General features: G+C 43.1%; 1 protein-coding gene across 2 annotated transcripts in view; it reads left to right on the forward strand.

Moving 5' to 3' along the window:
- OXSR1 (oxidative stress responsive kinase 1) overlaps positions 1–15,392 on the forward strand; it is an 88,099-nt gene that overhangs the window by 37,970 nt on the left and 34,737 nt on the right. For both annotated transcript variants that reach the window (XM_066550735.1, XM_066550743.1), the window contains one exon: positions 1,469–1,610. In XM_066550735.1, coding sequence (XP_066406832.1) covers positions 1,469–1,610 — 142 coding nt within the window. The remainder of the gene's footprint in view (positions 1–1,468; positions 1,611–15,392) is intronic.

Genomic DNA, 15,392 nt, shown 5'->3' on the forward strand with positions numbered 1-15,392 from the left:
CTTTCCACATGGTGTTTGTATTCAAACCTTGCAGCTTCTGCTTTCGTAGGAGAGTCCAAAAGGAAAACACTCTTCTAAGTGAAAACTGATCTGCACAATTGTTTTAGCCTAGAAATTCAATTTGGATAGTTAATAAAATAAATGTTTAAGAGGAAGGGTTTTTTTTCTACCTGAACCTGAAGTTTGAGAAGAAAATCAAACTAAAAACCTCTTTTGTATTTTTCACTTGCTTCAGGAACTTACAAGGTGAAACTTCTAATTCTCCCATGAGCCAAATTTATGAGAGTTTCTGTTCTTCAGATCCAAAAATAATTTTCTCTTACCTTTTTGATTGTGAGTTAAGAAGAATTAACTTCTCTAAAATTTTCTAAAACCGACGCCAGCTTTTCTAAACTAGCTGAGTTAGTTAGTTAGTACTGAGATGTTCTTTCCCTGTAAGTTTCCTGTTCAAAGACGAACAAAGCTGCAATTTATGTTCTCCAGTTGTGCCTGCTTTTCTCATTCTTTAAGAACTTCCCAGTACTGCTGACATTGCTTTGTGCCCATAGCTGTAAAACCCCTACTAGTCCCTATCCAGCCATTAAACCATAGAAACCCAAATTTGAGGGGGCTACATGGCACAGGCTTTGGAAAAGAGGCTTAGCCATGCCATGCTGGAGCAATAAAGAGTTCTGAGAAGTATCTCCAGTTCAGCTGCAAATACAAAGAGGGCAGTAGGCAGTGCCTGTGAGAAGCTGGGCCTTGCACAAGGGGCCTGGTGCGAGTCACTGGTTCCGTTTATTCCTGGGTGCAGTTTGAAGAAGTGGTTTGCTCTCTAAAGCCTGGTTTGTCATGGAAGATGATGTAATTCACACCATGCTTGGGAGAGAGACTAAACATGCTTCTAGGGAAGGATCTGAGCTATTCCAGTTTTGTACACAGTGAAGAAGGGACTTATTGTCAGAACTCAGCCTCATTTCTTCTCTAGTTAATGATTTCCACTTTTTTTTTTTCCTGTTAGGGTTGTACCAGCCCTTAACAGATGGATTTTTCCTGATATTCCTCTGCACAGAATTTGTAGGAGCTGAAAGTGCCTAATTTTATCAAGCTTGTTACTTTCAGCTTGAGTCCTGGCAGCCCCCTGCTTTTTCCATTTTCCCCTTCAGCTTCTCCAGTACTCAGCACTAAGCCAGCTGTAGCATCAGTATCTACTTAAAAACCTTCCAAGTGTCATGTGTGTGTACATTTTACATTTTGGCTTGTTCAAATAACTTCTCAGTTGCTTGTGTTCACAGGGGTTTTACAGCCCCCCTTGAGGCTCTGCCCCCAGGGGTGCATTGTTGCCTCTGCTTTCCTGCAGCAAAAGCTTCACCTTCTGACTCTGATCCTGACCATCATCAGTGAATTTCTTGTATATTAAACGATGATAAATTACATTTAACTGGGAATCAGTTCTTCTAGTTTAAACTAAGGTGTTTAACTCTTCTAGGCTCTGTTTTGGATATTATCAAGCACATTGTGGCCAAAGGAGAACACAAGACTGGTGTCCTGGATGAAGCTTGTATAGCCACAATCCTTAAGGAGGTGCTGGAGGGACTGGACTACCTGCATAAAAACGGGCAAATCCACAGGTATTTTATGTTTTTCTCATGTCATAAAATGTTATTGAAACAGAGTAGCTGAGCACAGAGTCCCATCCCATAACTTGCTGAGGGCATAAAGAGAGAAAAGTAAAGGTAGGAGCTTTATTAAAATGCAGAATTCAAATGTTTGTATTCCATATGCTATGTCTACATATAATGACTAGGCCAAATTTGGGTAAATTTTGGGGTGTTGAAAGTTCTAATATAGGGGATCTTTTTCTAAATGTCAACATTCAGCTGCAAAGTGTAGTTGATGGAAAGCTGGAAAACTTCCACTGGCTTTGTTTCTTGCAGAGCTACAAATTACCAAGAGCACTTTGTAGGCAGAGTTGAGCAATTTAATAAAAAGTCCTTCCAGCTCTGATTCTTTTTTTTTGAGGTTAACTGTAAGATCAACATAATGAAATTTGAATTTGAGTAATTTTATTAAAAAAAAAAGGAAAAGAAATAAAAATAATGGAAAAACTGCTTCTGCAGGCAAAGCTCAGTTAACTAATGGCCTGTGATCTGACAGATCACTGAAATTCATGGGTTTCTATGCTGGTATTTGTCTGGGATGTGTTTTTAAATCACATTTTCCTCTCGCCTGGTGTCAAGGTGTTGTGTAGTTCAGTAGGAGAAGATGCTAAGTTGGTCTGTTCTGTGTTAAAAAGACTGAGATTTGCAATCCTAAATATGTGCTGAAAATAGAATATACTGCTTGTGGGTAATATACACAATCCCAGCCACAGACTGCTACTGGAGCAGCCTCTTCTTTCTTGGGAATTTTGTGAGCTTGGCTCTCCTCTGGTACAATGCCATTTTAAGCATTGCTGCTGCTATGCTGGAGTAAGTTTCTGTCCTCTTATAGCTGCACAAGAAGAGGTAATTTTTTTGCCAAAATGTTATTTTAATTAGAAAATACAAGAAGTATTCATAGTTTCAATCAAACTGACTGACTTTTGTAGGTTATTTTGGATTAAAAGCAAAGAAACAGTTGGAAATGATTCAGGTGGAATTCTTCTCCCTGAAAGACGTCTGAAATTTTGGTTTCCAGTCTCAACTAAAATTCTGGTTTTACAAGAATCATTGTCTTCATTGGAGACAGTTTTGATTTCATAGCTGGTTGCTTGTTGCTTAACTTTGTTTTTTGAGATAAGACTTGAGGCAGCTCTGGGAATTTAGAGTAAAGCAATAAACCAACTTATTTGCCAATTACATGCCAGTAAGTTTTCACTTTGCCATAAGTAATTGACAGAACTGTGTTCATCTGTGACCTGCAGTAGGTTTGCTTGGCTGATTCAGTTGTCTTCTGGTCTAGTGAAATTGAAATATATATGTTAAAGCAGTAGAAACCTGGTAAATCTCAGTTTCTTGGAAGATACTGCATAATGTTTCATGTATTGAAGAGAGGTGGTTCTCCATTTGGCTGGCTGGAGTGGAAAAGCAAAACTAGTAAATGTGGTAAAGATTAGAGATAATAAATTTATGTGTGTAGTGTGGTTTTTTTTTTTTTTTACTGTACTCAGCAAAAATACCGTGTTCACAAAATTCAAACTGCTGGTCTGAAGAAAATATGATTCATATTGAATCATTTGGAAGTGAACTGGATCAAACCTGCTGTGACCATTCTCATCCTGCTCATCGAAGCATTTTGCCCAAACTTCAGCAAAGAAATCAGAGCTGTGTCATTGCTGCAGCTTAAGGTTGTGGTTATGCATCAGCCCCTCTGCATGTGTTTCATCCCTATATTTTGGGGCTGCTCCAAAAACTGTGTAATATTTTATCACAGAAAAGGATTTGGATTATCTCATTGTGCTGGGCACAGCAGTCTGGGGAATTTGGAGAAGTGGGATACAGAAGGAATGTTGTGTGGTTTCCTACCTGTGATGCAAAGCTGTTTGGGCTGTTGGCAGAAGGCAAGCTGTCATGCCTTTGAGGGATGAAACATGTTTCCTTAATGGAGTTCATCATGCTGTGTTCCATTTTATCCAGATGTGTGTGTGCTCCTGAGGCAAACACAGTTTCAAGTTGTAGTGCAGCTGGGACCTTTCCTCAACTGTAGGAATATCTGTACAGTTTTCCCGTTTTGCTTCATGCTAGGGGTCATAATACCGGCCATGCCTGATGGGAAAGGCAGGTGGAAATCTTGCAGCCATGCCTGGGATGCTCTCAGAGGAAGTGTTTAAAATAACTGAACTTTGGTCCCCTGGGTCAGCTTAAAGTATCTGGCTCTCAAGGAAAGCACATCAAGTGGTGGCTGAACTGCAGATATTGTATTGTAGTGTGGGGCAGCTGTACTTGGGGTGAACATTAGGCCAGAGCAGGATCAGCTGTGAAGGGTCAAAATTGAAGGGCTTTAGTTAAGACCTGGAACAGCCAGCCCAAAGCAAGCAGCCATCCAGCAGAAAAAATGTTCAGCTGGTTACACTAAATCTCCAAAGTCTGCTTATATTACGCCTTGGAGAAAACAACTTGATAAAATTAGAGACACAGCATGAGTGGATGACTGTAATTAGCACATCTGAAGTTGGACAGGCAGGCCAGTGGCACAGCCCAAACCATGAATATTGGGTCCCAAATGTAATTTTGTGGGCACTGTAGACCAGAAGTGGGGCTGTAAATCACCATTGAGATCAGAGAACATATTTCTGTCAGTGGAGCTGCTCAATACTTTTAAATTATGCATAATCTTAAATGGGTAAATGAAGTTAACACGTGAAAAACTGGCTTAATGAAATTTTGCTGCTGCTGAATCTTGCTCTGCCTACGCCTGCCTTGAACTTAATGCCACTTCCAATTAAGGTTTGGGGAGCTGTCTTGGTGTGGAAGTGCAAATCCCTGCTTTGGACAGGAGAGGAGTTTGTCAGTATTCTCTAGAGGAGATTAGAAAGCCAAATATCTGGTGAAGGCTTAGATTATAAATTTTTCTTGTTTACTTTCCTAATTAACAGCCAGAGCGAGTCTGAAACTTGAATAGACACCATTGTTCAGGAATAAATGCTGAAATCTCCCACATTGCCCAAAGTGATGTTTTTTTTTTTTTTGCTTTCATCTTGCAAGGGCTGATGAGCAGTGTCTGAGGCCTTATGGCAAAGACAAAGGAGAAGACAAAATCAGTTTTATTTTCATGAACACTCTATACCACAGCAACAATTGATTACAAATGGTCCCAATCTTCTTCCAAAATCACCAGTGGCAGCCTTATCTGGGAGTTGGCAGCTCCCTGCCTTCCCTGCCCTGTCCCTGTCCCCTCTCTGGTGCCAGCTGCTACTGTCCCTGTTGTGGTTCCTGCGGTGATCCCAAGGAGGATCTGCAATGCCAGTGAGCCGGCTCATGTTCAGTGAGTGAAGTGCCTGGGCAGCAGCCAGAGCTCTGGGGACAGAGGGCCACACTGGGAAGCCCTGGGTGAGGCTGTCCTGCAGGAATCTGCTCGGGCACATTTCTCTATGGAAATCAAACAAGACTGACAGTGCTGTCAGGGGTCGTTGCCAGGCTAATCTGGGCTGGGTGACACTCAGGGTATGTTGTACCTGTTCCCCATTTAGACTCTGATTCCTCTGTGTATTTGGGGATTAGCAGGAGTTTGATGAATGACTTAGAAATAAAACTAAAGCAAAACCAACCCAAGAGGTTTTATTGCTTAAAAAGATTTATTGGAGGGAACTTCAAGGCTTTCTTTTTCAGGTGGTGCTGGGTATGGCAGGCTGACAAATGAATCATGCTGATTAACTGTTACAAGGTCTCTCTGTCTTTCTCCCTATTTTTATCTCTGAGCTTATCTTCTGTTCATGATTAGCTGTTGTGTAACTGAATATTTTAGTTAGTCCAGGTGAAATAATACACTGCTTAAATATAACCAGATTCTCCTATTGCAGCACAATAAATGTGATACTGCCCTGTTTTTTTGTAAAAACAAAAAAAAAGCCTGGGAAGTGGTTTAGAGTTGCATGCACTTGAACTATTGGCATGGCAGCAATCCAGCTATTAGTTTGTTTGCTGCTCCACTTATTAGAGAGTGAGAGGAGCAGCAACATGTTTTATATGCTGAGTTAGATCAGCCTGTGCTGCCACACAAAATGTTTGGGGTGTTTTTGGTGTCTTTTCAAAATCAGAATGTGAGCAGCAGGGTGCTGGGACAGCTGTTTGAATGTAGCTTTGAAGAGACCCTGGAAAGAATATTCTTGCTGTGCTTTTATGCTGGATAGGTTAATTTTATTTTTTGGGGGGGACCTTAGGATGATTTTGACAGGGAATCAAAGTTTAATTCTTTGCCTCTTTACCCATACTGAGAGTAAATAACTTCTGAAAAATGGGAATCTATATACCTGCACATACACATCACCAATACTTGCATGTGGGATTTTTGCAGGAGCTCACCTCCAGTTGCAAGTTCTTGATTTAAGATGAAGGAGCTGTTGGATGTATTTTGGCAGAACTTGGCTGTCCTACAGGATTCAAGTTTAATTTTCATGTAGCTGATTATTGCATTGATAGCCATGCTGGCAGGTATTGTGGTTAAACTGGATTCCAGTGAGCCTCTGAAATAGTGTACTTTGATGTTTCTGTAGAATACTGGGGGAGAACTTCAAGCCCTCCTCTCTGCAGTGCTGTGATCTTGCTTTGGGGAGTGTGTTTTGGAAGTGAACTTTGGTAGGGGAGGATTGAGGAATGGATAACAGGATGCAGAGCCTTTCCACCTCTACTTTCCAGTTTGATTTTCAGGCAGGACACCAGTAATTTGAAAGTTGGCTATTGCTTAGCTGTGGGAAGTGCAATTTTTTTATTCAGAGAGATGTACTTTGTTCTCTTCTCTCTTATAGTATGGGATGGGTAGAAATAACCTTTAGAGCTGGTAGTTAATAGAAATTCTAGAGCTTTAATTTGTAAATAGCTCAAAAGCCAGAAGAATAGAAATGTTATCTTTTGTGTGTCAGTAGGAAGGAGGACAAGAGGCTGCTCTAGACTGAGCTAGGTGATTTGTTCCCCAAATAAACACCTTGCTGTGCAGTGTCAAGGGCCCAAGGACACTGAACCCCCAGTCTCTGTACAGTCAAACTGGGGTTTGTTGTGGTGGTTTGGCAAACCAGCATGCTTTCCTGGTGGCTGTTTCTTCCACTGCATCATGCAGAAATTCATTGTTTAAAAAAAAGAAACTTCCCTGTGGTTACGGAGAGATAATACAAACCAGATTGTAATCCCAAAGCTGCAGACAGCCAGAAACAATAACTCCTGTGGAGACAGTTTGCCTCAAAGTGAATAAAGACAGTCTTTGCTCTGAAGTCTAAAAACCTGGGATTTCAAGCTCTGATGGTAAAATCTCATTGCTGCAGAAATCACAGGAGTGCTGGGGGCCCTGCAGCAGCTCCAGGTGATGCCCCAGCTCTTGGGAACTCCCTGCAGCACAGGGGTGCAGGTGGGCTCCAGGGTGATGCCTGAAGGTGTGGCTGCTGCAGTCAGGTGTTTGTCCCCCTGTCCTTTCCCTCACACCCAGGAGCTACCTGTGAACTTTGTCACCGGGTGTTCTGCAGTTACTCAAAGTAACTTTGGGTTAGTCCAAAGGAAACCCCAACTGTTTTGTAGAACAACTCTTTTATCAAAGGTAGGCCTTTTATAAAAGAGAGAGGAGTTTTTAGGTTTTTCTCTCTGCTTTGCTACATGGAGGTGAGAAGCAGGAAAAAATTGATTAAGAGTGGGAAAATAGAGGTTGGGTGATCTCCTAAAGGTTCTACAGCAGTGACAGGTTTTGGTCAGTGATCCATGACTGACTTGTACACTCAGGTAATGGTGGTTTCTAGCAATTCTCAAGTTGTCAGGAGTATTTGAATTTGATGTGTTTTCAGGGGGAATAATCATTCACTGCCTACAGCATTAAATGTATTGAGTGAAAATGGAACAAACTCTGGGCTTGTTACTCTGAAGAAAGCCAGTGCCATTCACACGTGTACAACACAGTTTGTGACATCTTTCTCATGTCACTGCCTTCATCTGGTGTAGATTGCTGAGACTAGGTCACCCAATATAGGCTCTTGCAGCATCTCTCCAGCAGCAGAGTAATTGTTTAAATTGTCTTGTTCATCTGTTCTGCTGTGATGATATATGATGTGAATAGAACTCACTTCAAAATGAGAACTTTGGAAATTGTTCCCTGGTTTGGTGCACCAGAATTTCTGGCCTTCATAGATCCTAAAAGCTGCATATGTAGAGGTGCTTTAAACATTTATTCAGACCACTGCAGTCTTTTCATTCATGTCTTATGCTAAAGCAGGAGAAAAGGGCCACTTGCTAAATTTTTGTGGTAAGATATTAAACACACTTGAAAATATTATAAGGCTGCATCAGAAAATGTTTTTTTTAAATATTTACTAGATTGAATTATATCTTGCCTTGTGGAGTTCTAATAAAACTTTGATACTAAAAAGTTAAGTGAATACTTTCAAAAACAAAAGTTAGACAAAATCCGTACACATTTAGGACAACAAACAAAGAATTGCCACAGAGAAATCCATCCCTTCATGGTAGCCTGGAAAGCATCACCAAGTGAGACTGGGAGTGCAGTGAGGACTTGTTTCCCTTGTATAGATACCTGATTTTATAACTGCTTTCTCCATTTTATGGGGATAACTGGATGAAATAGAGATCCTTCTTCCTATGCTGGTCATGCTTAAAACTGTCACCTTACAGATTTTGGAGAAGGAAGTCTTTTTGACAGGTTTCTTGTGAGTCCTGGCTGTCCTGCCTTTCTCCTCTTGTGTCATGTTGCAGACATGGCTGAGCAGGAGCTGTGGGTGGCTTTGTAGATGGGAACAGCTCCTGGCTGCATGGGGAATGCCTTGGACCTTGTGTGTATAGAGATAGACTCACTGCTCCTCCAGAACAGGATGCTGGTTGCCTTTTTCAGCTCCCCTATGTCAATTTTTCTGTGGCCTAATTTGATCCAAATTGGTTGTGTATTTGCCAGAATGCCTGTCATCTTTCCATCATGGCAGGGAGCTGTGGGAATCACTGACATTCCTGTTCCTTCTGCTACCTGATGCAGTTTGTACTCAAACTGGGGTGATGTACATGTGGTAATTTTTTGGAAATTCCTATTTGTGAATGCATTAGGAACATATTCTGATGTGGCATTCACATTCTCTGAAAAAATCCCTTTGCCCAGGATTTTTCTCCTGGGAAGCTGAGAAACCTCAGAGAAAAGGAAAACAATTCTTATCTCATTTGCTTCTCCTGTGTTGTGCTCATGTGGAATGTGTTTGGAGATTGTTCACCCACAGGTGATTGTTTCATTGGATTCTGCTGTGAGTTGTTTTCACTGTTTGGCCAATCAGGGCCAAGCTGTGTTGGGACTCTGGAAAGAGTCAGGAGTTTTCATTATTATCTTTTTAGCCTTCTGTAAGTATCTTTTCTGTATTCTTTAGTACAGTATAGTATTTCTTAATATAATATAGTGTAATAAAGTAATAAATTAGCCTTCTGAGAACATGGAGTCAGATTCATCATTCTCTCCCCTCACTGGTGGACCTGCATTTATAATATTCTGACATGCAGGAGATCCTGCAGCATGGTGGTGTCACTGGTGTTGCCACGTGAAGCAAACCCATCTCCTTCCACATGAAATAATTTGACATGAAATACTGAAATATGACCATGTTATAACTTGATGATTTCCCTCTGTTACCAATGACTAAGGCAGGGTGTCCCAAAAATATCTGGGGCTCCAGGGGCAGGAGGAGACCTTGTGACTCCACAGCTCACTCTGTGTGTTGCTTTTCATGCAGCAGGTGTTAAAGGGTCTTTGTGCCTTGTCCCCACTGCAGTCCTTAGGAAGCAGGTCAGGAAATGGACAGGCTGAATAAATGCATTTGTGGAAGCAGTCCTGTTACATTTTTAGCTGCTGTTCAACATATGAAAGCTTGATTTTAAAGTCTGCTGGGCAGAGACCTTTCCTTATACAAGAGAAAGAAACAGAAGTTCTGACAGAATAGGGGAAACTTTGCAAGTGGTAAATGAAGTTGGAGATGGAGCTTCTCTCTTGCATTAACTGCTGAAGGTTGTTAGAAGCGTGGGTTGTTTGGCAAATCCTCCTTGCCACGAGCTGATGTCACAGCAGTGATGTGCTTTGGGGCAAATGTGTGAAGCAAAGGCCTCATTTGCAGGAGGAAGAAGTGGGGCTGTGAATATTGATATGGTTAGATCATCTCCATGTTGGGAGGCAGGCCTAGGTCCAGTGCTTGTAGCATTGTTTTCTGGCTGAAGGAGCTGATGTGTCTGAAAACTGTTGAAGGGTTTGGATTTAGCTGGAGCAACTTGCACCACACTGATGTGCACTTGAGGTTCCTTGAGCACTGCTGCTGGGCTGGAGGCTTGGCCATGGCTGGGAGGTGGAGTCCAAGGCAGGCAGGAGCCGTCCTTGAACCACACCTCCCTTTAATCCTCTGTTAGGCTTGAACCACGTGGGAAGAGAAGGAATTAATGAGAGCACCAAAGCTTCAGAGACAAAGCTGGCACAGGAATGAGAAGTGTGAGCTGGACATCATTTGCTGAGATAAAGGAAAATTGCAGGCGCTGCGATAACGGTGCCTGTGTGACAGGCAGGGACACAGTGAGGGATGTGACACACTGCTGCCTGTCTCACTTCATAACAGGCTTGCACTGAGTTAGCCCAGGGTCTGCAGCTCTTTCTGTACTGCCTCAGCATCTTCCCAGACCCTGGAGCTATTCAGACAACCAAGATGACAGTGAATTTCAGGCAGATCTGCAGCTTTCTTTAGTGAATTGTCCCTTGTCTTGTCCCTTGTCTGAGCTGCCAGAGCGACTTGACCTAAAAGAAATCAAATTTGAGTCATGGTTTCTTGGGCCCCAAACCCTCTACTTAAAGCAGCAGTGCACTTCTGCAGCACTGGAGGGCAGAAAATCAAGAGGGGTTGTACCTAGTGAGTGCATTGTGGAGCCTCTGAAAGATATTTTATGTTTTTACAATGAAGTACAATGGGAGATTAATTTCTCATGCAGCCCTTACTGTGGTTTCTGTTTGCCTATGCCAGGTGACAGGATGGAGTTATCTCTCCCAAGAGGTCGTCAGTGCACTCAGAGTGATCTGCCTGGATCTTCTGGGTAGGGTAGGGAGAAAACAAGTACTTGCTGTACTCTTAAAGCTCTCTGTGATGGAAGCTGACAGTCCATTCCAGTGGGCTTTGGCTTCACATGGCTCTGTTTGCAAAGCCACAGTCTGTCAGTCACTTCTGCCTTTCAAAGCTTTGCTTCAGACTTCTTAAAAAAGAAAAAATGTTTTAAAGTTCCTGGTAACATTGGATTATTCATCTAAGTTTCTCCAGCCATTAAAATGATAATTCAAAAGCCTTTAATTATTCCCATGAAGGTGTAGCTTCAAAAATGCTTCCACTGTTGTGAGTTTAGGAGTTAATTGTGAGTTGCTCTGTGCTGCTGGCTCAGCTCCTGTGTGGAGGCCGTGGTCTTTTACCACAGCCCAGCAGCTGCCAGAGCAGCTCAGAGAAGAGGGAAGCTGCAGTTGCTGTGCTTGCCTGATCCTGGGCAATAAAACATGTCACTGGGCTGGTCCCCTGCTGGAATTTATGGCAGCCTGGCTGCTGCTGCTGGGCCTGGCTGCCAGTGGCCACGAGGACCTGCTGAGAGGGCTGTGGATGAGCAGGGATGGAGCAAGCTGTGGACTTGGCCCTCTCTTCCCTCCTCTTATGCTGGGCTCAGCAGGGAGTATGGAACTGCTCTGCCAGCTCTCTGCCATTGGAAAACCTTCAAGCTCTGGGAGATGTTTCAGAGGCTGGCTCTGCAGTTCAGCACAGCACTGTAACAGGCAGCAATTGCACCTCACCCAAGAGTTTGGGACTTTAGGTTCAATGCTGTGGCATGAAAATGTTAGTGCACACAGCTTTTCTGAGCAGGAACAGGGACATGCTCATATATAGCACTTCCAATACAATTGCCTTGAATGCCTTCTCCTATGCTGTACTGAACGTGCTGACATTTGAGGGGGTAAAAATACTGATCTGCCTGCATGCTGCAAGCCTAGTTTACATTTTACAGCTCTAAATGTAAAGCTCTTGCCTGTCACCAGCTTTTTATATCTTGGCTTATAAGGCAAAGGGAGGAGGTGACACAGGTAACAGCATCTTATTGAAGGGAGAAGAATGTTTGATGCACTCATTTGGTGTAAAATGTCACAGATTGCCTCATGTTTAACTGTATGTAGAGATACTGTCCTGGAAGTATTTTACAAATTACTCAGAACAATGTCAACTCCAGCAATTGGTTGCATTCAGCATAAATATTTTGAGTTATTCATTACCATTAAAAGAAAATAGTAATTGTTGCATCTTGCACCTTCTCTTTTTTTAAATGAAACTTGGCAGGACCAACCACTCCTTCCTCGTGCCAAATTATGCACTATAGAGTTCAGTCCATGAAAATTTATTGTTGCAGTTGATGTAAATTGCATCTAATGGGCAAATGACTCACGGCTGTGCTTACAGCCAGCTTTGTGCTCTAAAGGCACATGCCAGCAGGTTGGAAGCACAGGCAGAGTAAACAGGGCTTATCTGTTTCCCCTCTCCTGTGACAGTTTTCTTCTCCCTGCTGGGCTGCAGAGCTCCTGGGGTGACACTCTTTGCTCAGGTCCCTTCTGTTGTGGTTGCAGTGGCTGTAACAACCACCATGGGGTTAGGCCAAAGATTGAGGGCTACAGATGAGGGTGGATCTGAGCATTTAGCATGATTTTAAGGACTCTTTATCACAGCCACCAGGGTACAGTTCATGTAGTTTCCCTGTGCCCCACTGAAAAATTAATTGAAGGCAGTGTGGGAACACATCACTTAAAACTGAGGAGCATCATCTCATTGCCTTCCTGTGCTCCCAAATCTCCTATAGCTGGAGTTCTGCTGTAATTTTGTTGTTGGGATGAGATTTGTTCATACAGCACCTCATGCCTGGGGCCCAGCCCCATGCTGGAAGCATTAATGTGATGTAACTCTTGTCTGGTCAAACTGGGAAGCTAAACCAGTTTGGAATGCAGATTAAGAAGGGTTTCTGCCCTCCTGTGAAACCTTTCAAGGCTGATGTGGAGAATACAGCTCTGCACTGGAGCAAATCCAAGCCTCTCTTCCCACTCTGGTTGTGAAGTGCAAGGTAAATAAAAACATAGTCCTTATTTTGTGGAAAGACTCTTGAAGGCTTTAGAAGAGAGGAAGATGAAGCTGTGGAGCAGGAGTGTCCAGAAGTATTGTAGCATTTGTTAAGCTATTGACAAGAAAGTTTACTCTAGCCTTCTGTAACTTCATTTAAAATGTGATATAATTATTGTTTATGCTAAAGCTGCTTCCTGTTTCCACTGTAACAATTATGCCAGAGGCACACAGTTTATTCCCAGTATACCAGCCCAGGATATGGTCATTACCACATTATTGGGAAGTGCCTTCAAATTGTTACACTTGGTAATAACTATATCCTGGAGTAACAAACTTCTCACCATTCAGCTCACAAGTTTATAAGCATCTCCTGATGAAAACAAACAGGAAAGCACTGATCATCTTTCCCCTGCCCCATTGCTTCAAATGCACTTAATTTTAAATGTGATTTTAGAGGACAACCTGCTTCAAAGATGCTGCTACTACACCAGTGCATGCTAAAAGGAAGGGGTGAGTGCTCACCCAGTGTTAAGGCTGCTCTGTGTTCACCTGATGCTGCTGCAGTGCTGTTACACTGGGGTAGGGATGGGAAAGCTGGAAATTGCTTCTGTGGAACAGTGACCCCCCAGACATCTTGCTGCCCCAAGAGTTTTGCTGCTCTGGGGTGGAGTGTGCCAGGCTGGGGTGAGTGATGGCCTTTGCAGAGAGTGGTCACTGTGAGGAAGTGCCACATGAAGTGGTGATCTAATTCTGTGGTTTGACTTGGGTACTTGGCAATGGCTGTTTTGACCTCTTGGATTTCATATTGTGGCCATAACTTGTATTAATTTCTTGAACCAGCTTTAAGCATCATGTTTACTGACTTTTGTTTCCAATGAGAAAATATGTAAATTTTAATTAATCCAAGCTGAAGTTAAAAAGAAAGCAAGCCTCTTGATTTGAGGGGGTTAAGGGCCTGGAGTCCTTTGGCTCATTTTTTCTATGGGATTCAATCTGAGTGCTTGTTTTGCTACTTCATGCACTCCAAGCCTGTCCAGCTTCTCTGCTGTGATGGGATGGTTTGGTGATAGGGAATGCCTGCTGGTTTCTGGTTGCTGATGCTACACCAGTGAAACCTGCCTGAGTTGTTTTGGATTATGGACTGTGTGATAGTTGAGACATCATCCTTAGTTTTCCTTAAAATCTTCCCTGGCACTTCCTTAATGCTGAGTGTGGTCTGTTGTGGGGGCTTGGTGAGCCACATGTGCAGCTCTGCCAGAGGGGAAATTTGGAAAGGCTGCACAATACTGCATAGCCCAGCTTGCTGGGGAAATGCTCCAGCATCCTGAGCTGCCTTGGAGTACAGATGGAAAAGGAAATTACTCTTACTCCAGTAAGAGAATTAATAACTTCAACAGGCAACCTCATGCATCCTATTCCTTTCCCCATGACCTGGAACTGGCAGGGCCTCGTGCATCCTGGCTGTCACAGGAGAATCAGCTGTGGGTAAACATTTCCAGTAGGATTGGAGAGTTTCCTGAACACCCTGTGTTCCCTCTGAATTAGCGCTGGTGTGCAGGGGGATTCCTGGAGGTGGCTGTGCCTGTGCCAAGCACATTTCACACCCTGTGAGCCAGCTCCTCAGCTAGGACACAGCAGGCTTTGGTGCTGTGCTCTCTGTGTGCTCCTGGGGCTGGATCCCAAAGGCACCTTCTACCTAAATATTGGCAGGGAGCTTTTCCATTCCCCCCTTTTTATGGACCATGAGCAGTTTGTGGGAGTGCAGGGCTCAGTCAGGTTTCTATCTCTTGTGGCAATTAGCTCAACAGCACCAATTATATTGGATTTGGTCAATGGATCCTAAGGGGGGTAGTGTAGCCACCCGCTTAATTCTGCATTTAATCCCTTCAGGTCCTTCATATATTTAAGAGCATCCACTGATGCTGTGTTGTCTGCAATGGCTACCAGGTGCTGGTTGCAGGAAGAAAAGAAAAATCATGCTTCTGGAAGGGAAAGTCAGCTTTTTGAGGCTATCAGATCTATATGAAACTCTGAAGTTGTGACACATCTTCATTATTAAAGCAAATAAGAATTTTTCCTGTACTTGTTCTCACACCTGTGCTTCAAATTGGAGTTAAGCTCCAGGATAGGCATTGCTAGCAAGAGGTGTATATTTGGCATGACTTGAAATACCAGTTTGAAGGCTAAAGGTGCTGTCAGCTGCAGTTTGCTCATCATCTTTAGTGGGACTGTCTTATGGACAGTTTTTTTCTGCTGTGGGAAAAGCCTTGCCATGCCACTGTCCTAGACTGGATATTGGGAAGAGTCTGACAAATGCTAGTGCTAGAGAGGATGTGTTTAAAATTATCCTGGCCTGTAACTGGCAGTGGCCCAGCCTCCTCTTCAGAATAGCAAAGCCAGGAAGGAGGAGATTTCCAGGGCCTGACTGGGGCTCTTTGGCCAGGCCATCACACCAGTTCTGTTCTCATGATGCACTAGGGAGAAGAGGAAAAAAATAGCTTTGGACTTCTTTCTGTATGTGAAAGGATTTGGAATATTTGCCAAAGGCAGTGGAGGGAAAATCTGCTTGTTTTGGGGTTGTTTTCCTCTTTTTGCTCCTGTTCCATGTGGGTTCCTGGGCAGTGCAAGCTTA

Source organism: Molothrus aeneus, chromosome 1, assembly GCF_037042795.1.
Source record: "Molothrus aeneus isolate 106 chromosome 1, BPBGC_Maene_1.0, whole genome shotgun sequence".
Lineage (NCBI taxonomy): Eukaryota > Metazoa > Chordata > Aves > Passeriformes > Icteridae > Molothrus > Molothrus aeneus.